Source organism: Podarcis liolepis, assembly GCF_965112155.1.
Source record: "Podarcis liolepis genome assembly, chromosome: W".
NCBI lineage: Eukaryota > Metazoa > Chordata > Lepidosauria > Squamata > Lacertidae > Podarcis > Podarcis liolepis.
Window position 1 is genome coordinate 33,618,188 of NC_139568.1, and position 23,006 is coordinate 33,641,193.

Below are 23,006 nucleotides of genomic sequence, written 5' to 3' on the forward strand. Positions count from 1 at the left end.
TGAGTCAGATAAATAAGTACCCAGCAATTAAAGACAATGGGAGAGGTTTTACCCTAGCAATATATCTGTCAAAATTACAAATATGTAAATATAGACGGTCGTTCACCCTTGTTAGATTCAACGTGCGGCCATCTGCCTTATTGCAGGGCAGATATGTGGGTAAACCATACGCGGAGCCAGTTTGCCCCTTGGCCTGATAGAGGTGGAATCCGTCTCTCATGTCTTGCTACTATGTCGTTTTTATGAGAATACACACTTGGTCTTTATCACCCCTGTTATACAGAAAATTCCAAGTGGGTCCAAACCTCAATGCTTAAAATCCCTGATAGAGGATAAGGATCCAGAGATCACACTAAGGGTGGCCAATTTTTGCACTGCTGCCATAAAACTCAGGGAACAAGCTGTGCTATTACAAAGACAAGGCCTCAGATACAAACTCTAGATAATATTTTAGATTAAGACCTAAACCACATTTCTAATGGCTGTCATATTCATATTGTTTATTGCTATATTTGATTGTTAATTCAAACTTAATTCTATTGTGTTTTATGTTCGCTTAGTATGGTATGTGAATCTGGTCTGGGACCGTAATAAATTTCATTTCATTGGAGCATCTGGCTGGACACTGTGAGAATAGGATTTTTGACTCCCTGGGACTTTGGCTTGATCCAGCAGCTAAGCTCTTTTTATGTTCTTATACTGCATTATGTATGTTGTATGTTGAACCTGGGTTATACACCCTGGCTGTTTCTAACAACATCTTGAAAGGACTAGGGCTGGGCGATACCAGCTTTTCAACATTGTGGTGTATCGCCAGCCAAACATCACAGTTTGGCGATATACCACAATGTTGAAAAAACAAGCTGCGCTGGTCTCTGCCCACGAGGTGCTATGTGAATGCCCCCAGTGCCTTGCAGGCTGGGACAACAAAGCTTGTTTGTGTGGCTCAGCTGGGGGGAGGAAAGGCTCCCCCCTCCAACTGAGCCAGCTCTGGTGTTCCCCATGCTCACAGGCAAGTGGCAGGAGCATCAGGGCTCCTTTAACTGCTCGCTGTGGGGAGTGCCAACCCCTCATTTGAGCTGTTTAAAGATGCAGAGTGAGGAACAAGCTGTATCGGCGCCTCAACAGTACAGTTTGTTTCTCCCTCTGTGCCATGAGGGCAGAATGGGATGGCAGTTTCACTCAGCGGTATATCACTGGCTGTAGGAAGGAACTCTTGACTCCCTCCAGCAGACACTGCTAGCAGAGGGACTCAGGAGTGGTGGCAGTTTCACCAATAATATACTGCTGAGTGAAGCAGACATCACGGTCTGCTGCTCATACCAGTCCTGTACGTTATATCAATATTTCACCCAGGCCTAGAAAGGACTCTTAGGCTAGCTAGCACAACGCAAGCAGCATTGACACATTTTTAAAAGTCTGCCCCTGACTGGCATAGGAGACGCTACTTCAAAGTGTTCCAATACTTTTATTCCATAATAAGAATATTTTTATTATTTATACCCTGTCCATCTGGCTGAGTTTCCATGTGTCACAAAACGTGTAGGGACACCACCCAGAGAAAGTTATGGATGGTTCAGTCCCACTGAGAGACCCAGTTATTTCAATGAACATACTCATGCTTATCCTTCCACTTGCACACCTTTGGTCTTTTAATTCATTTATTCTACTAGGTTTTCACTGGACAATAAAACCTTGTTTGAGTATTTCAAAGCATTTTACCTCAAGGGAAATGCTCTTAAAACTGCTATATTGTCTAGAAGTAGCAAGATACTCAAGCAACTTCCTTAAGCTATCCAAAATCAGCAAAAAGTGGGGGACATAGGTACCCATATTGCTGCCAAGGGAAAGAACAAGTTCACTACTTTGACTTTGCTTACTTTAAGAAGAAGTCCCAACGAAAGAAGATTGGCTTATGAAGATAATAGAATATGCTCAGATGGCTAGACTAACTGAGAATTAAAGATCAGAATGAAGAAAAATTCTTGAAGAATGGAAATATTTTTTGGAATATTTGAAAAAATATTATGGTTATGCTAAAACGTATGCAGGATTTGAAGTACAGCAAGAGATGAGAATTGCAGTTTAATAAATTACAATTAAAGTATATAATGGGTAAAATGTAAGTAATATAGCAGCATTATAAGGTAAGAAAAGAACACCATGGAAGGGTGGATGGGAAAGTGTTGCAAGAATTTAGACAAAGCTTGGGGTGGGGAAGGGGTTCTGCCCACCCCAGCGCCTAAATATACCCACTCACTGGACGTTCTGCAAAGCACCACACTAAAGGTAAAGGTACCCCTGCCCGTACGGGCCAGTCTTGACAGACTCTAGGGTTGTGCGCTCATCTCACTCTAGAGGCCGGCAGCCAGCGCTGTCCGCAGACACTTCCGGGTCACGTGGCCAGCGTGACGAAGCTGCTCTGGCAAACCGGCACCAGCGCAGCACACGCAAACGCCGTTTACCTTCCCGCTATAAAGCGGTACCTATTTATCTACTTGCACTTAAGGGTGCTTTCGAACTGCTAGGTGGGCAGGAGCTGGGACCGGACGACAGGAGCTCACCCCGCCGCGGGGATTCGAACCGCCGACCATGCGATCGGCAAGTTGACTAGTCAAAAGTCAACCTATCAGCATTCGCTAACAACACCCTCTGAAGCAGAACACACTGGTACTGCAGGCTGTCTTTCAGCATCTCTTTATTGGAACAATATTTCAATTCCATGGAATTGAAACCACATTTTGTTACATTGTATCAACTTCTAATTGTTTCCTTCCTGGGTTCAAGGGAAGGACTCAAAGCGCTCGCTTCTCTGAACTGCAGAACCTACAAATATTTGTATAAAATCAACCTTATATCGGATCAACACCGTTCAAACTTCATTTTACTCAGGGAACCAAGGACTACCAAAGGGGGGACAGCCATAATCCTTGAAACATACGCAGGAACCTCTTGCTCAAGAAATAATCCCTGGCATCCTGGCAGGTGGGTTCTAGACGAGTAGTCATCAACAGATAATAGTGGACTATTCAAGACTAGATAGCTTCTTTCTTCTTCTTTGGCAATCACTCGTAGCCAAGTAAGATTGTCTTCCATATACACAGTTTTAACAATGAGTCCCTAAGTGACTGTGGAGGCCAATTCTGGACCCACACGTCTTTCCACAGTGGGGACATTGGTTTCCGGGCGGGAGCTGATCACGGTGTGGATTTGCCAAGCGTGCCTTCCTCTTAGCATGTTTCTCCCTTGCGACCTGAGTTTGAGTGTCTTCAAAGCCCAGGACACCTTTGGTAAAGGCTGTTCTCCAACTGGAGCGCTCGCAGGCCAGTGTTTCCCAGTTGTCGGTGTTTATACTACATTTTTTTTAGATTTGCCTTGAGACAGTCTTTAAACCTCTTTTGTTGACCACCAGCATTACGCTTTCCATTTTTAAGTTCGGAATAGAGTAGTTGTTTTGGAAGACGATCATCAGGCATCCGCACAACATGACCAGTCCAACGAAGTTGATGTTAAAGAATCATTGCTTCAAGACTGGTGATCTTTGCTTCTTCCAGTACACGGATATTAGTTTGCCTGTCTTCCCAAGGGATGTGTAAGATTTTTCGGAGACACCGTTGATGGAATCTTTTGAGAAGTTGGAGATGGCGTTTGTAAGTGTTCCATGTTTCACAAGCATACAGTAAGGCTGGTAGTACAATAGCTTTGTAAACAAGCATTTTGGTTTCCCTGAGAATGTCTCAAACACTCTGTGCTTCAGTCGGGAGAAAGCCACACTCACAGAGCTCAGGCTATGCTGGATTTCAACACTTTCCAGGGTCACACCGTTAAGTTGGATTTCTGACGCTACTGAGGGTTTGTGACACCATTAAGTTGGATTTGTGACTTCAATCGGGAGAAAGCCGCACTCTGAGAGCTCAGGAAATGCTGGATTTTGGCATCAATGATGACCCTTGTGGAAATATAACTGCCTAGGTAGGAGAAGTGATCAACTTTATATATATATATATAAATATTTATTAAGATTTTACAAATTATAACAAACATAACAACGCACACACACACAAACAAAAATAACATAAAAAAGTATAATTTCAATACCTTATTTTCTTAAAACTTATTTCACCGACCTCCTCATACCTCCCCTTTCTGCATTCCCATTTCAAAAATTTAATTCAGCAAGTCCTCACCCTTGATTTTATCTAATTTTCATCCTTACTTTCCTTTCACTTAATCTTTACAGCTGTACTCCATTTAATTTTAAAAGCCACATTATTCTAAAATTCCTAAATTTTACAATATTTCTTAAGGTAGTTCTTAAATTTCTTCCAATCTTCTTCCGCCGTCTCTTTTCCCCAGTCTCGGATTCTGCCAGTCATTTCTGCTAGTCCCATATAGTCTATCACCTTCATCTGCCATTCTTCCAGGGTGGGTAGATCCTGTGTCTTCCAATACTTTGCGATGAGTATTCTTGCCGCTGTTGTAGCATACATAAAAAATGTTCTGTCTTTCTTTTGCACCGACTGGCCGACAATGCCCAGGAGAAAGGCCTCTGGTTTCTTAGGGAAGGTATATTTAAATACCTTTTTCATTTCATTATAGATCATTTCCCAGAAAGCCTTAATCCTTGGGCACGTCCACCAAAGGTGAAAAAAGGTACCTTCAATTTCTTTACATTTCCAACATTTGTTATCAGACAAGTGGTAAATTTTTGCAAGCTTGACTGGGGTCATGTACCACCTATAAATCATCTTCATAATATTTTCCTTTAAGGCATTACATGCCGTAAATTTCATACCGGTGTTCCACAACTGTTCCCAGTCAGCAAACATAATGTTATGACTTGTGCCCACTTTATCATGGCTGATTTCACTGTTTCATCCTGTGTATTCCATTTCAACAGCAAGTTATACATTCTTGACAGATTCTTAGTATTGGGTTCTATCAGTTCCGTTTCTAATTTTGATTTTTCCACCTGGAAGCCAATTTTCCTGTGAAGTGATCAACATTTACCAACGTTACACCATTGAGTTGGATTTGTGGCGCTGCAGAGGGGTTATTTTGTACTTGTTGGTGCAGCACTTTGGTTTTTTGGATGTTGAGCGACAGACCAAGCTTTTCGTAAGCTTCCGCAAAGATATTTTTGATGGTTTGGAGATCATCCTCTGAGCGTGCACACAGTACATTGTCATCAGCATACTGAAGCTCTATGACGGAAGTTATGGTAACCTTACTCTTTGCTTTCAGCCTGCTCATATTGAAGAGCTTTCCATCTGCTCGATATATGATTTCTACTCCAGTGGGGAGTTCCCTTTAACACAACCCTGTTTAACACCTGATTCCACTGTGAATGGTTCACTTTGAGAGCCACTGTTATCTGCGATTGTTGCTGTCATATTATCATGGAGGAGCTGAATTATGTTTAAAAATTTATCTGGGCAGTCAATTTTCAGAAGGACAGTCCACAGGGCATTACGATTTACAGTGTGGAGATTGATAATTTTGGCATCCCTAAAGTCTGCAGATCGCTTCTCTTTCCCAGGTTTTTCCGATGAGCTTGTGAAGTTGTTGTGTAAGTTCAATTCCACCCACTTTGAAGATTTCAGCAGGCATCCCATCAGGTCCACTGGCTTTGTTATTTTTCACTTGGTTAATAGCGGTACACAACTCTCCCAGATTTGGAGATACTGCAAGCTCATCTCTAACTTGGTTTTGCGGAATTTGTGAGAGGACCTCAGCAGCTACGAGGGAGTTGCGGTTAAGGAGATGTCGGTAGTGTTCTTTCCAGTGCAGTGCAATAGCTTTTTTATCTTTTAGAAGTGTGATACCATCTGCTGAGCATAGGGGGCATATGCCATGATTTATTGGCCCATAGATGGTCTTTGTGGCTTTAAAGAAACTCTGTGCATCATGAGTGCCGGCTATAGCACTCCCAGTCAAGACAAAGGAGTGTGATTGCTTGGCCAGGAGCGCCAGGAACCTGTAAATATCCCTATTGTATCACTTGATGAGTGTATGTGATGGGCGAGGGAGGTTGGAGGCAAACTTGACAAACTGGTTTCCACCAGATAACTCCTCCCTTTCTGTGATGTATGTATGATGTATCCGTGATGTACTTATGTGTGATGTTTCACCAAGGGTGTTTATGGGAAAATGGGAAACTTATAAAAGTTAGAGCATACTTTTGTTCGGGGCTTCTTCCTGCTTCTCCCATGAACTCCTGTTGCAACAGTCTTTTTGCAATAAAGATCAAGCCTACTGGCTGCTGTTTTGCTCCTATATTCTTGGCTAGTTTCTTTGTTTAGTAATCCAAGGGGAGCCCAGGAATTTCCTTTAACAAAAGTCAATGGAAATGAGAGATTTGTTCTGATGGCTGCTTAAAATAATTTGTAAAATTTGAAAAGTTAATTTTAAAAATGTTATTAAAAAGATAAGAGCTTATATTACTCCACAAGTAGTGGAAATGCCACTGTGGGTAGAGGGGAAGGAACACCACGGAAAATTATGTTAGAGCAGAGTCCAATTTAATTCTTCAGTCCTTATTTACAGGACTGTTCAGACTCCACTGTAGAAAGCTTTAGCTAGCATTTCACATTTGAATTATTCCATTTAATGTCGTGACCTGCAACTCAAGCAAAATCAGAACAGAAGCATTGGCAGCTTTGCTTACATATCATGGGGAGGGGGATAATTTGACCAAGGGGAAAGAATAATTTTTCCTTGAAGTTACAAATGTATACAGTCCTTTATAAAGTTTATAAAACTGGTTTCAGACAGACATATAGCTCTCAGCCACCAACCACAAAGATTGATGGTTGCCACTAGTGATGTGAGGTGAGAATATTGTCCGGAGAATATTCTCTGCTAGAAAATACTCCAGAGAGTATTCTCCACAAACTGTAAATTCTAATGTAAGAACCAGTTTTACAACCCACATTTAAAAAATCTAGCAAATAAGTCAAGCTGTGATTTTGCCAGGGTAAGTAACGAATAATGATTTTTTTTATCCAGTTACACTACTGGGCATTATGTCATTCACTATTGGCAGTTCTGAAATGCGAGCTGCAGAAAACATTTTTTTTTTAGTTTTAAAAATGCTATACATTTAATTTGATGAACATTTGAATTCATATGTATTTCAAGTATATGTAAGCCTTTTCCTATTTTGGTGTGACCTTATTCTTAGCAATTCTATACCCTTGGCCATACAGTGTGGTTTTTTTTTTACAGAAAGTAGCTTTAATGCTTTATACACTGAAAGTACCTAGGCCTATGCAATTATGTGCAACAGCATGTGAAGTGGCCTTGATGTAAACAATTAACGTTTCTATATTTTTATTTAGTGTCAGTAACTGGTTTTTGCAGTGCTATTCAATGGTACAAGGTGCCATTTACCAGAGATTGACATACTGAAATATATTATCATATAAAGTTAATATATTTAATGTTAATGGCTTCTTTTTTTATAAGTATGCATAAAGTCACCAGAACAGTTATTAAGTTTTAGAAGCGCAAGATAGCCTATTACTGAATTTACTTGTATCAAACCTTAACATGCCAATTTTCAATTTCAAGTTTGGTGCAAAAAAATCAAAGAATGTGAATTCACTGCATTGCCCCATTGAATAAAAGTATCTGTACAGCTTTTGGTTGCCATCTGAACAAGTTTACCCATGAGTAAACATGTATATTAACTAATTATATCATTTTCAATGCATTAAAATTATATCATTTTCAGTGCATTAAAATGAATATTCTCCTATTTTAAATGAAAATTCTCTAATATTCTCATTAATCGAGAATATTCTTGAGAATATTCCTGAGAATATTCTTGAGAATTTAGCATCACTAGTTGCCACTATCTCAAATCATTAGCAAAAATGACTGCAACGCTCATTGGCAGCAAACAACTAAACTCTGACAAACAATGGAGCAGGTAAGCTAAATAATTGCCTTCCTCTACCTGTGTAATTCCCTCCAAGGGCCCCACCACCACTTACCTGAAAACGGAAACAGTCAAATCTTTACCTATCTTAAAATACAGGAAAAAAGGACATTCCTTTAGTGATTTACTTACGTTTCTGAGCACAATTCAAAGTGTTGGTGCTGACCTTGAAAGCCCTAAGCGGCCTTGGTCCAGTATACCTGAAGGAGCGTCTCCACCCCCATTGTTCTGCCCGGACACTGAGGACCAGCACAGAGGACCTTCTGGCAGTTCCACACTGTGGGAAGCCATGTTACAGGGAACCAGGCAGAGGGTCTTCTAGGTAGTGGCACCCATGCTGTGGAACACCCTCCCATCAGATATTAAAGAGATATCTGACTTTTAGAAGACATCTGAAGGCAGCCCTGTTTAGGGAAGCTTTTAATGTTTAACAGACCACTGTATTTTAATACTTTGTTGGAAGCCGCCCAGAGTGGCTGGGGAAACCCATCGGCTGGGTGAGGACTGCAGGGCCTGCTCCCTTCCAGGGCCTTTTCCAACTGGCCCAGGCCCTCTCTCCCAGCTACAAAGGGACTCCTGCTGTGAGGAAGCCTCGGACCATTGGCTGGGTGAGGACTGCAGGGCCTGCTCCCTTCCAGGGCCTTTTCCAACTGGCCCAGGCCCTCTCTCCCAGCCTAGGACCCTCGTACCTACGGGACCGCCTCTCCTGGTATGCCCCACAGAGAAACTTACGGTCTTCAAATAAAAACATCTTGAAGGTCCCAGGCCACAGAGAAGTTAGGCTGGCCTCAACTAGAGCCAGGGCTTTTTCGGCTGTGGCTCCGATCTGGTGGAACACTCTGTCACAAGAGACCAGGGCCCTGCGGGACTTGACATCTTTCCGCAGGGCCTGCAAGACAGAGCTGTTCCACCAGGCCTTTGGCCAGGGCACAGCCTGACTCCCTCCCTCGGCAATCTTCGCAGAGCTCTGGCCCAATGGTTGCCAGTGGCCTGAATTAATTAATTTTACAATGAATGATTTTAGAGTGTTGTTTATGTTATACTTTTATACTGTTTTATTGTTGTTAGCCGCCCTGAGCCCAGCTTCGGCTGGGGAGGGCGGGATATAAATAAAATTTATTATTATTATTATTATTATTATTATTATTATTATTATTATTATTATTACAAAGGGACTCCTGCTGCGGGGAAGCCTCGGACCATCGGCTGGGTGAGGACTGCAGGGCCTGCTCCCTTCCAGGGCCCTTTCCAACTGGCCCAGGGGGCGTGGCCCAGGCCCTTATTTGGAACAAACTTTTGGGGAAGTGTGGGAAGTGTTCTGCCATTGCTTCCCTGTTCCAGGTGGTTAATGTGCTTTAAAATGTCCTCAAGCAGTCGGTGGCAATTTAAATTTTTATTCCTTTTTTTCCTTTTTTCCTTTGTTGGGGGTGGGTGGGTAGGATGGATAGTTGGTTGGGGATTAATTTTAGTATAATTGTTCTGTTCCTTTTTGTTGTTGTTGTTTTATTGGTTCTGTATAGTTTGTGTTTTGTTTTTAAGGGGTGGGATCAGGGCTGCCTGGGAGTGGCTCCCCAGCCAACACGATGGCTGGGACAAGTTCCACAGGGGGGGAAGCACTGGGACATCCGATCTCGGTGATCATGGGCAGGAGGCGGAGTTACACTAAGACCAGACCATGTCATTACCGAGGAGGCAGGTTTAGTCGTTGTTTAAAGACTATCCCTGCCTCCGGGTCTGGCCTTGACCGGTATACTGGAATCAACAGGGGAAACCCACATGACCTGAAAGTGTTGCTGTGCAATGCCAGGTCAATGATGAATAAAACCACTACCATCCACGACTTGATTGTGGATGGAGGATTTGACCTGGCATGTGTGACAGAGACCTGGTTGGAGGAAACAGATGGGCCTGTCCTTGCCGCTGCTTGCCCACCAGGTTTCTCTTACGCACAGCAACCCAGGTCATGTGGGCGGGCAGGGGGGGTTGCAGTGATTTTTAGGAAGTCATTAGTCTGCACCAGGCGTCCTACTGGGAAGATCCAGTTCTCTGAGTGCATGTTCTGGAAGTTGGGCAATAGGGGCAGTACAGGATTCCTTTTGGTGTACCGACCTCCCCGCTGCACCAAGGATTCCCTGCCCGAGCTGCTTCAGGTCGTGGCAGATTTTCTCCTGGAGACACCTAGTTTGGTTGTCCTAGGGGATTTTAACATCCATGCCGACACGACCTTACAAGGGGCCGCTCGGGACTTCGTGGAAAGCATGGCCTCCATGGGGCTGTCCCTGAATAAGTTGGGCCCAACTCATAGTCATGGACATGCCTTAGATCTGGTATTCACCTCTAGTGAGGTGGGTGATCTGACACTAAGTAAAAGTGAAACAAAAGAAGTGCCATGGTCAGATCACTTCCTGGTGCAACTGGACTTCTCCGCGACCCTTCCCCTCTGCAGGGAGGTGGGACCAATTCGGATGGTCCGCCCCCGCCACTTAATGGATCCAAATGGTTTCCAGAGAGTGGTAGGGGATGCTTTAGCCCATGTTGATGGCCTTTCAGCTGATTCCCTGGTGGCCCGCTGGAATGCGGAGTTAACCAGGGCTATTGACTGTCTGGCTCCGAAGCGCCCTCTCCGATTGCATAGAGCCCGGACAGCCCTGTGGTTTTCTTCGGAGCTGAGGGCGATGAAACAATCGCTGAGACGGCTAGAGCGTTGGTGGCAGAAAACTCACACCGAATCTGACCGGACACAGGTTAGAGCTCAACGTCGAGCCTACCAAGTGGCAATAGCGACGGTGAAGAAGACTTTCTTCACCGCCTCTATTGCATCTGCAGAAAATAGTAGCAGGAGACTCTTTCAGGTGGTTCGCAATTTAACGGAACTACCTTTACCACCGGGGCATTGTAAAGACCCCAAGATCTCCTGCAACGATTTTGCAAAGTTTTTTGCAGATAAAATCACTCATATTCGGAAGGAGCTAGACACCACCGTGGGAGCAGGGCCAGGGCGGGAGAGTGCTAGAGCTCTGTCTGGTCAAGTTGCATGGAATCAATTTCAATCCGTTACCCCCGAGGATGTGGACAGGCTGCTTGGACGAGTGAAACCACCACCTGTCTCCTTGATCCTTGCCCATCCTGGCTAATAAAAGCAAGCCGGGAAGGGCTGGGCGATGGGCTCTGCGGGGTGGTGAATGCTTCCCTCTGTGAGGGAACATTCCCAGATCCGCTGAAAGAGGCAGTCATTAAACCGCTTCTTAAAAAAACATCTTTAGACCCGGCCAGTATGGCCAACTATTGCCCAGTCTCAAATCTTCCATTCTTGGGCAAGGTGATTGAGTTGCTGGAGTTGCTGAACAACTCCAGGCATGCCTGGAGGATGCGGACCATTTGGATCCCTTCCAATTCAGGCCTCACCATGGGACTGAAACTGCCTTGGTCGCGCTGGTTGATGATCTCCGGCGAGCTAGGGACAAAGGTGAGAGTTGTTTCCTGGTTCTGCTGGATCTCTCAGCGGCCTTTGATACAATCGACCATAACATCCTTCTGGACCGTCTAGAGGGGCTGGGAGCTGGGGGCACTGTTATACAGTGGTTTCGCTCCTTCCTCCTGGGCCGTGTTCAGAAAGTGGTGGTGGGGGATGAGTGTTCAGACCCCTGGGCTCTCACTTGTGGGGTGCCTCAGGGTTCCGTCCTCTCCCCCATGCTTTTTAACATCTATATGAAGCCGCTGGGAGAGATCATCAGGGGATTTGGACTGGGTGTCCATCAATATGCAGATGATACCCAGCTCTACCTCTCTTTCAAATCAGAACCAGTGAAGGCGGTGAAGGTCCTGTGTGAGTGCCTGGAGGAGGTTGGAGGATGGATGGCGGCTAATGGATTGAAGTTGAATCCTGACGAGACAGAAGTATTATTTTTGGGGGACAGGGGGCGGGCTGGTGTGGAGGACTCCCTGGTCCTGAATAGGGTAACTGTGCCCCTGAAGGACCAGGTGCGCAGCCTGAGAGTCATTTTGGACTCACAGCTGTCCATGGAGGCGCAGGTCAATTCTGTATCCAGGGCAGCTGTCTACCAACTCCACCTGGTACGCAGGCTGAGACCCTACCTGCCCGCGGACTGTCTGGCCAGAGTGGTGCATGCTCTAGTTATCTCCCGCTTGGACTACTGCAATGCGCTCTACGTGGGGCTACCTTTGAAGGTGACCCGGAAACTACAATTAATCCAGAATGCGGCAGCTAGACTGGTGACTGGGGGCGGCCGCCGAGACCACATAACACCAGTCTTGAAAGACCTACATTGGCTCCCAGTACGTTTCCGAGCACAATTCAAAGTGCTGGTGTTGACCTTTAAAGCCCTAAACGGCCTCGGCCCAGTATACCTGAAGGAGCGTCTCCACCCCCATCGTTCTGCCCGGACACTGAGGTCCAGCGCCGAGGGCCTTCTGGCGGTTCCCTCATTGCGAGAAGCAAAGCTACAGGGAACCAGGCAGAGCGCCTTCTCGGTAGTGGCGCCCGCCCTGTGGAACGCCCTCCCATCAGATGTCAAAGCGATGAATAACTACCTGACATTTAGAAGACATCTTAAGGCAGCCCTGTTCAGGGAAGTTTTTAACGTGTGATATTTTACTGTATTTTTTGTTTCCATGGGGAAACCCAGCCAGATGGGCGGGGTACAAATAAATTATTATTATTATTATTATTTTATTTTTATTATTATTATTATTATTATATAACCAAAGCAACACACACACACAAATCACTATCAATGCACTTCTAATTTCAAAGGTTTTGTCAATACTACCTGTTGGCTGAGTTTTTTAAGGTAAGCGATAACACTGTAACTAAGTCCACAATCTAAATTTTCTGGTATCAGATTTGGAGCTCCCATCATCCTTAGTGCTTTCTTTAATGGCTGTAAGGAAAACAAAATAAGTAAGAATAAGAAGAATATAAGATCTTTGCTTTTTTTAAAAAAATATGGTCTTTTAAAAAAGGTTCTCACTATTAAGTGCTATATAAAGCTAAGGCAGAGTTGGAAGGTGGGTTTCGGATGGCTCACAGGGGGCATTAGATCACATAGCCACATGGTACTATGCAGTATGGCACCACCAGCTGATTTCACACAGATGCTACAGACCCTGACTGCTGGGATGATGCAAGTCCATACTGTGGCATCTTGCCCAAGCTATGCAGGTGATTTATGTCGCTGCCACTCTGCCATCTAGCTTCCTCCTCAGCCCAGTTTTTCTGTTAAATGTGGTTTATCCATGGATCACTGGGCAGTTTGCAATATAGAAAAACACAAAAATATGTATCATAACAGCAAACACAAACAATAACTCTGCCTCACATCTTTAGAGACCATAGATTTTTTTCTATATTTAGGTAGGTAGCCGTGTTGGTCTGACGCAGTAGAAATATATGTCTAGTAGCACCTTAGAGGCCAACTAAGTTTGTTCTTGGGAGAGAGAGAGAGAGAGAGAGAGAGAGAGAGAGACTATCATAGAACAATCACAGGGTGGGTCACAGCATGGTATAGCAAATACCTAAAGCCTGTCAATAAAACAAAGTGACTTTACAAAAGTTCAGTCAGATAATCACATCTCCTTTTGTATACTTGAATCAGAATGTCATGCAGGCCAGCTGCCTTTTCATGATATGTTAACTGGTGATACTGTGTCAAGATATCAGCTGTACATAAAGGATTAAGGATAATTTTATTATCTGAAGAAGTGTCCATGCACACAAAAGCTCATACCAAGAACAAACTTAGTTGGTCTCTAACGTGCTACTAGACAATTTTTTAATTTATATATATATATATAGATTGTTTCATTAGCCAAAGGCCTGGGAGAAGAGGAATGTTTTTGCCTGGTGCCTAAAGATATGTAATGAAAGCACCAGAGAAGCCTCCCCGAGGAGTGCATTCCACAAACGGGGAGCAAATACAGAAAAAGCCTACCCTTGTGTTGCCACCCTCTGGACTTCTTGTAGAGGAAATGAAGAAGGGTCTCAGATGATGACTGCAGGGTCCAGGACAGTTCATATAAGGAGAAGTGGCCCTGGACGTATTACGGTCCTGAGCCATTTAAGGTTTTATAGGTCAAAACCATCACTTTGTAAGGTTGAGGAGAATTAACAGGGACACATTTTCCCTGTCTCTCTCTCAACAGAGGTCATCATACAGGGCGACCAAAGCAGTTTCTGTGCCAAAACCCAGCCAGCAATAAAGCAATCTTTCCAACAAGCAGGAGAGGAGAAACAAAAGAATAGGTACTGGAGTTGTGCTAAACACCAACTGCAAGAGAGCATTTAAGGAAGGACGAGTAAGTCATTCCATGTTGCAAAGCTTTTGAATCCTGGCTTGTGAACATTCAACGGTTTTGCTTCCAGCATAACACACAAGACCCATCAAACTGACGAGAGGTACATACCATCAAGTAGTAGGGAGGCATGGTTTTTAAGTAGTTATCCAAAGATTGCCGCCACTTCAAATTTGGCTTAAGTTTGTAAACCTTAAATAAATCATCTGCAAAGGAGAAACAATACAAGTCACAAATGTACACAACAGTGCAAGTATCCCAGCATCATGCTCCATAGGATTGTCCCTTAAAGATCCAGAGAGTACTAATACTCCCAAGGACAGGGCTCTCTCCTCCTTATGTTGTATATTCAACTTTTACACACCCCAATTCAGGCTAGATCTTAGCAGAGTAACAATCACAACTTTTAATGAAGAGAACCAGCACTGCTTAGTCTGAAGACTTCTGAAGTCCTAAACACCTTGGATTCTGCTAATCTTAGATACTGTGTGTGTTTAAGTTATGGCACTAAATACTGAGAGCCAGTGTGGTGTAATGGTTAGAGGGTTGGATTAGGATCTGGGAGAGCAGGGTTTGAATTCCCCCTCAGCTATGAAGCTCACTGGGTGACCTTGTGCCAGTCACCATCTCTTAGCCTAACCTACCTCACAGGGTTGTTGTGAGGATGAAATGGGGAGGAGGAACCATGTAATGTAATAAATAAAAAGAACAATACAATGATATTTGAGAAGCTATTCAACAGTCAAACTATTCCCAATAGAAGCTGGACCCAAAACTAGACTGGTGACTGGGAGTGGCCCCTGGGAGCCTATAACACTGGTCCTAAAGGATCTACATTGGCTCCCAGTACATTTCCAAACACAATTCAAAGTGCTGGTGTTGACCTTGAAAGCCCTAAACAGCCTCGGTCCTGTATAACTGAAGGAGCGTCGCCACCCCCATCGCTCTGCCCGGACAGTGAGGTCCAGCTCTGAGGGCCTTCTGGCGGTTCCTTCACTGCAAGAAGTGAGGTTACAGGGAACCAGGCAGAGGGCCTTCTCAGTCGTGGCGCCCGCCCTGTGGAACGCCCTCCCATCAGATGTCAAACAGATAAGCAATTATGTGACTTTTAAAAGACATCTGAAGGGAGCACTGTTCAGGGAAGCTTTTAAGTGTCTGATGCTGCATTGTGTTTTAGTTTTTTGTTGGGAGCCACCCAGAGTGGCTGGGGCAACCAAGTAAGATGGGTGGGGTATAAATAACAACAACAGGGACACAGCTTGGGTGGGCACACACCATTTTCTCTGTATTGTCCACACAGTACATTTGTTACTGTGGCTGATAGTTCTTGCACTCGATTATATGTAACACTCAGACCCGGATGAGACAGTTTATTTATGATTTTTCTTCTTCAGTGACAGAGTGAATCGTGACAGCTATATACAGTGGGAGGGGTGTTTCTCTCTCTGAAACATGCCACATCCTGAAAGAGGGAAAAGAATGGAGGCTCTACAATCATGGTTTTTAATGTTAAGGAATAGTTTTAATAACCATATGGCCACATGGTGTTCTACTTTTAACGTTCATAATGCATTATTATAATGTGACACCAGAGGGCATTGCAGAGCAGAAGGGAAATAGCATTTTGCTGGAGGTAAGAAACGCTTACAGGTCTGCCCTGTGATGTTTTAAAACAATATATCTAATATTGCTCTAATAATGTTAAACAGGTCAGTGTAGATCTAGCCTAGGTGAGGAGCATCAAAAATGCACTGGAAGCAGGTGACTTTCCTCCTCTACTGCAGAGAAAAGAGGGTGTGCGTAAAAATCCTCTCCTCCCAATGAAGCAGTTTGTAACAATCTTTCTCAACCTTGGGTCCCTAGCTGTTGTTGGATTGCAACTCCCATCATCCCTAGCTAGCAGTACCAGTGGTCAGGGATGATGGGAGTTGCAGTCCAACAACAGCTGGGGACCCATGGTTGAGAAAGCCTGCTCTAGACTCTCCAGTCTCCCAACCCATTTAAGAAAATGGCTGGCAAGTAAACAGCAGACAAGACAAGACAGATAGTTCCTTTTCTAGTTGGTTGCACTGCAAGGGCTCTGCATCACTCACCTAGCAGAGGGAGGAGGACAGGGTAGTTGTAAGGCATCACAAAGAGATTGACACATGTTAGAGTGGTGCTGGCCTTCAAATACCCAAATGGATGGCTCAGTTCACTGTACTTCCCACTGCTGCTCACAAATACCTAGAAAAGACAACGGAAGAGACAAGGTTTATTATACACAAGGGGCTACTGGGTTTCAGATAAACCACATTTTTGAACTCCAGCAGGAACATTTTTACAAAAAAAGCGGTGCATGTTTTTGAGAGATAGACATTGCCCAATTATTCGCCTCCTTGTCTTGAAAGCACAGGGGAGAAGTCCTGGACAGTTTACTAGTGTTTGGCCCATTCAGCGTACTACAAGATACAGAAACAGCAGTTTCATGAGAGCTTTCTAATCAGAGTTAATCCAAGTATCCTAAAATCATTCCATTTATAATAAAATTATCCTTAATCCTTTATGTACAGCTAATATCTTGACACAGTACCACCAGTTAACATATCATGAAAAGGCAGCTGGCCTGCATGACATTCTGATTCAAGTTTACAAAAAGAAGATGTGATTATCTGACTGAACCTTTGTAAAATCCCAATCCCAGTCAATGGAATACCAGAGCCAGCATGGGGAACCTTTGGCCCTTCAGCTGCCGCTGAACAGCTACAGGGTCAAATGATCCCCACCTCTGTACTAGAGACTGCATCAAGGCTTCTTCTCATTCAAAATTTAAGTGCTTAGGCAGGCCCTTTAAGTCTTCCCTGATGCTGGAGTAGATATATTAAGTAACTGTTGCAGTTTTGAGTGGTATTGGCTCCCTTTAACATTGTATGGATTGAGGCTCCTTGAGGCCCTGCTTCTTGTCTAGATGGTGGGATATACAATTTTAAAATCAGAAAATTTTAACTGCCTGAAGCACATGGCTACCCGATCCCTGCATGTTTTTTCTAGATGGAAGACGACAGATCACCCAGCTGCCAGCATTTGGGACAAAGGCAATGGGATGAAGTTCAAATCAAACAGCCATAGTTTCTTGATAAGAACTGGAGTGTTAGGGAGGGAGAGGGTACACTACAATCCAGAACAATCCTAGGTGTTGAGAGGATGTAGAAGCACCCCCAATTTAATTGTATTTGGATTTTTTAAAGAAGTTATAGGGCTTTGGAGATCTTTCTGGATTCAAAGGTGGGACAGAAATAAATTAAAGCTGTATCACCACTTCACTGACTGAAGATAAATACATGGCTAGAATCAAAGGAAAAACAGTGACCACCAAAACTCAGCTCTGCTGAGCGACACTTCTATAAATGGGTACAAAGCCCAATCGTAAGTCAATAGCAAACAACCTGTTAAATAATTTGTGAAGAACTGCATAGCACCCTTTCTTTTTTATCCCTGATTTTAAAGTATCGGGATGCAATTTAAACAAAAATAAGGGTTTTTTGGTGTGTTTTTTGTTTGTTTAGTCGTGTCCGACTCTTCGTGACCCCATGGACCAGAGCACGCCAGGCACTCCTGTCTTCCACTGCCTCCCGCAGTTTGGTCAGACTCATGTTTGTAGCTTCGAGAACACTGTCCAACCATCTCGTCCTCTGTCCCCTTCTCCTTGTGCCCTCCATCTTTCCCAACATCAGGGTCTTTTCCAGGGAGTCTTCTCTTCTCATAAGGTGGCCAAAGTATTGGAGCCTCAGCTTCACGATCTGTCCTTCCAGTGAGCACTCAGGGCTGATTTCCTTCAGAATGGAGAGGTTTGATCTTCTTGCAGTCCATGGGATTCTCAAGAGTCTCCTCCACCACCAGAATTCAAAAGCATCAATTCTTCGGCGATGAGCCTTCTTTATGGTCCAGCTTTCACTTCCATACATCACTACTGGGAAAACCATAGCTTTTACTATACGGACCTTTGTTGGCAAGGTGATGTCTCTACTTTTGAAGATGCTGTCTAGGTTTGTCACTGCTTTTCTCCCAAGAAGCAGGCATCTTTTAATTTCGTGGCTGCTATCACCATCTGCAGTGATCATGGAGCCCAAGAAAGTAAAATCTCTCACTGCCTCCATTTCTTCCCCTTCTATTTGCCAGGAGGTGATGGGACCACTGGCCATGATCTTCGCTTTTTTGATGTTGAGCTTCAGACCATATTTTGCGCTCTCCTCTTTCACCCTCAATAAAAGGTTCTTTAATTCCTCCTCACTTTCTGCCATCAAGGTTGTGTCATCTGCATATCTGAGGTTGTTGATATTTCTTCCGGCAATCTTAATTCCAGCTAGGGATTCATCCAGTCCAGCCTTTCGCATGATGAATTCTGCATGTAAGTTAAATAAGCAGGGAGACAATATACAGCCTTGTCGTACTCCTTCCCCAATTTTGAACCAATCAGTTGTTCCATATCCAGTTCTAACTGTAGCTTCTTGTTCCACGTAGAGATTTCTCAGGAGACAGATGAGGTGATCAGGCACTCCCATTTCTTTAAGAACTTGCCATAGTTTGCTGTGGTCGACACAGTCAAAGGCTTTTGCATAGTCAATGAAGCAGAAGTAGATGTCTTTCTGGAACTCTCTAGCTTTCTCCATAATCCAGCGCACGTTTGCAATTTGGTCTCTGGTTCCTCTGCCTCTTCTAAATCCAGCTTGCACTTCTGGGAGTTCTCGGTCCACATACTGCTTAAGCCTTCCTTGTAGAATTTTAAGCATAACCTTGCTAGCGTGTGAAATGAGTGCAACTGCGCGGTAGTTGGAGCATTCTTTGGCACTGCCCTTCTTTGGGATTGGGATGTAGACTGATCTTCTCCAATCCTCTGGCCACTGCTGAGTTTTCCAAACTTGCTGGCATATTGAGTGTAGCACCTTAACAGCATCATCTTTTAAAATTTTAAATAGTTCAGCTGGAATACCATCACTTCCACTGGCCTTGTTATTTGCAGTGCTTTCTAAGGCCCATTTGACTTCACTCTCCAGGATGTCTGGCTCAAGGTCAGCAACCACACTACCTTGGAGTGTACGAGACATCCATATCTTTCTGGTATAATTCCTCTGTGTATTCTTGCCACCTCTTCTTGATGTCTTCTGCTTCTGTTAGGTCCTTTCCACTTTTGTCCTTTATTATGGTAATCTTTGTACAAAATGTTCCTTTCATATCTCCAATTTTCTTGAACAGATCTCTGGTTCTTCCCATTCTGTCGTTTTCCTTTATTTCTTTGCATTGCTCGTTTAAGAAGGCGTTCTTGTCTCTCCTTGCTATTTTTTTGGAAATCTGCATTCAATTTCCTGTATCTTTCACTATCTCCCTCGCATTTTGCTTGCCTTCTCTCCCCCGCTATTTGTAAGGCCTTGTTGGACAGCCACTTTGCTTTCTTGCATTTCCTTTTCATTGGGATGGTTTTCGTTGCTGCCTCCTGTATAATGTTGCGAGCCTCCATCCATAGTTCTTCAGGCACTCTGTCCAGCAAATCTAAATCCTTAAACCTGTTCCTCACTTCCACTGTGTATTCATAAGGGATTAAAATAAGGTTAGGCTTAAATAATATGAAACTTGTTTTGGTACTAAATTTTTTATTGTTAACATATCACACAGGTATTATAAATAAGAGCATCTCTAAAATGGTGCAACTTCCCTGAACTTGCATCAAAAAAGTTTGGTACATGTCAGATGGCAAGGGTGGTTGCTCACGAGTAACCAGGCAGGACTCCGACCTGTCTTTTACAGGTTTTATTTTGGTGCAAAACGATTTACAGTGCAGAACCCCAAAGTTCATGTCTGCCTCAATCGCTAGCAGAATCCGGGAGTGGTTGTTTCCTGGACCTCCCCCAACATAAAAGTCTCGTTACTCCCAGCCTTTTCCTTCCCTCTCTGCGCTTTAGACTTCTGCGCAGGGTGGGCGACGGAGGGGGCGTGCTTCCCTCCTGGCCGGCTTTGCCAGAAGTGGTGCTGAGGCTCCCACCAGAATCCTCTGGTGCTTTTACCTCTTCCCCACTGGAGGTGGGGCTTTCCTCATCAATGGAAGAGGAACTGCTTCGCAAGAGTTTTGGAGGCTCCCTGTAACACAACTGCCCCTCTGTTTCCCGCCCCTGTTTCAATGGCAGTTCCCTGACAGTACACATCACCACTGAAGTACTGCAGGTTATTTAACAACTCTGCAATTTCAGTCATGGCGTATAAACATGTGCAGCTGCTACCTTATGGCTGGGACTGAAAACTGTCTCAGGAAGAGAAAGTTATTTTGTAGCTCTGCTAAATTTGCCTGGATACGCCAAGGTTCAAATCTTGGGTCTTCTGCATGCAAGGCTGAGAAAATTTTAGCTTGCTTCTGCCATCTCCAAGCTCAGCATTCTCTCTACTTTCCCCCCTGTTGGTATATGCGAAACTGAAACTAGTAGTCAATCCTTATCAGCACTGTGTTCTGGAAACTAGAAGCAGGTGGCCTCTAGGTAAGAAACGTGAGTTAATGTTCATGTGCAATGTTTTTTAGGCCTGGATAAGAGACTAAGAGAAAGAACTGAGCTTTGTTCCTTTCTTTCTCTGCTCTTCTTAAGCAGCGGACCATCCTAGCAGCATGCTAATGACTGATTTATGGGTTAATGATGTACAGAACCATTAAGTTGTAAACTGGCAATAAACCTTACTGCCTGGGCCGTGGGCTTGTATTGCATCGGTGATTGTCTGCAAAGCATGTGGAAATGTGTACACCTTTGTGAGTTGGAAAATATACTCACTAATATCCAACACCCGCTTCACTGATCTCTCCTGCAAGTTTGCCCAGCATTAGCTTTGAGTATATAGCAAATACCTGCCAGCAGGAATGAGGTAATTTCCGCTCCAAGATGTACTGCGTTAAGGGTGATGGTTCAAGCTCATACTTGTCAAATGGAAGCTTATCGATTACCATAGGCTCACAATCCATGCAGGAGAACCTCACCACTGGATGGGCTGTGCGGGGAGGCTTAGAAGGAAGAAAGGGAATCAGAGCCAATTAGAGGAGAGGGAAAGCCACAAGTTTGCTTAACATTATCCCCAGAGGTACTTTATCTGCTATTCAAGAAGGTTAAATAATAATAATAATAATAATAATAATAATAATAATAATAAATTTTATTTATATCCCGCCCTCCCCAGCCGAAGCTGGGCTCAGGGCGGCTAACAACGATCAAAATAGTTCAACATTCTAAAACATTCATTATAAAATTAATTAAATCAAATTAAAATCAAATTAATGGCAACCATCAAGCAAAATTTTGTGCAGATTGCCAGAGGAGGGGGTCAGGCTGCGCCCTGACAAAAGGCTTGGTGGAACAGCTCTGTCTTGCAGGCCCTGCGGAAGGATGTCAGGTCCTGCAGGGCCCTAGTTTCTTGTGACAGAGCGTTCCACCAGATTGGAGCCGCGGCCGAGAAGGCCCTGGCTCTAGTTGAGGCCAGCCTAACCTCTCTGAGGCCTGGGATCTTTAGGGTGTTTTTATTTGCAGACCGTAAATTTCTCTGTGGGACATACCAGGAGAGGCGGTCCCGTAGGTACGAGGGTCCTAGGCCGTATAGGGCTTTAAAGGTTAAAACCAGCACCTTAAACCTGATCCTGTACTCCACCGGGAGCCAGTGCAGCTGGTACAGCACCGGATGGATATGATCTCGCAGCGAAGACCCCGTAAGGAGTCTCGCCGCGGCATTCTGCACCCGCTGGAGTTTCTGGGTCAGTCTCAAGGGCAGCCCCACGTAGAGCGAGTTACAATAATCCAGTCTGGAGGTGACCGTCGCATGGATCACAGTGGCTAGGTCAGGGCGAGAGAGATAAGGAGCCAACTGCTTAGCTTGGCGGAGATGAAAAAATGCCGCCTTTGTTATAGCTGTAATCTGCGCCTCCATAGAGAGGGAGGTATCGAAGATTACACCCAAACTCTTCACGGATGATGCTGGCACTAATTGCACCCCTGCAAGAGACGGGAGTTGCCCCCTCAATCCCATATTGCTCCGTCCCAGCCAGAGGACCTCTGTCTTCGAAGGATTTAACTTCAACCGGCTCCCACGTAACCATCCAGCCACAGCTTCCAGACATCTGGTCAGTGTATCTGGGGCCGAGTCAGGATGGCCATCCATCAACAGATAGAGTTGGGTGTCATCGGCATACTGATGGCAACCCAGCCCAAAACTCCGGACAAGCTGGGCGAGGGGGCGCATAAAGATGTTAAAAAGCATCGGGGAGAGAATCGCACCCTGAGGCACTCCACACACCAAGGAGTGGCGTGATGACAATTCCCCCCCAAGCGCCACCCTCTGTCCCCGACCAGAGAGAAACGAGCGCAGCCATTGAAGGACTGTGCCCTGGATCCCCACGTCGGCAAGGCGGCGGTCCAGGAGTTCGTGATCGACCATGTCGAAGGCTGCTGACAGGTCTAGAAGAATCAGCAGCCCCGACCCGCCTCGATCCAGCTGCCTGCGGAGATCATCTGTTAGGGCGACCAGAGCCGTCTCGGTCCCATGACCAGCGCGGAAGCCGGACTGGAATGGGTCGAGAGCAGATGTTTCATCCAGAAACCTACCAAGCTGTTCAGCAACCGCTCTCTCAATCACCTTACCCAGGAATGAAAGATTCGAAACCGGGCGGTAATTGGATAGATCTGAGGGATCTAATGATGTTTTCTTTAAGAGCGGACGCACCACTGCCTCCTTCAGTTCCCCTGGGAATATC

The 23,006-nt window shown here is 44.7% G+C and overlaps 1 protein-coding gene across 5 annotated transcripts in view; it reads right to left on the reverse strand.

Annotated features, from left to right (window-relative positions):
• Positions 1–23,006, reverse strand: part of LOC310697662 (integrator complex subunit 6-like) — a 142,577-nt gene that overhangs the window by 50,536 nt on the left and 69,035 nt on the right. For all 5 annotated transcript variants that reach the window (XR_014521145.1, XM_083484331.1, XM_083484329.1 and 2 more), the window contains 4 exons: positions 21,117–21,269; positions 16,348–16,480; positions 14,366–14,460; positions 12,733–12,843 (listed from right to left, as the gene is read on the reverse strand). Coding sequence is in view for 4 of the 5 variants with exons in the window: in XM_083484331.1 (XP_083340457.1) it covers positions 12,733–12,843; positions 14,366–14,460; positions 16,348–16,480; positions 21,117–21,269 (492 nt within the window). In the remaining variant the exon portion in view is untranslated. The remainder of the gene's footprint in view (positions 1–12,732; positions 12,844–14,365; positions 14,461–16,347; positions 16,481–21,116; positions 21,270–23,006) is intronic.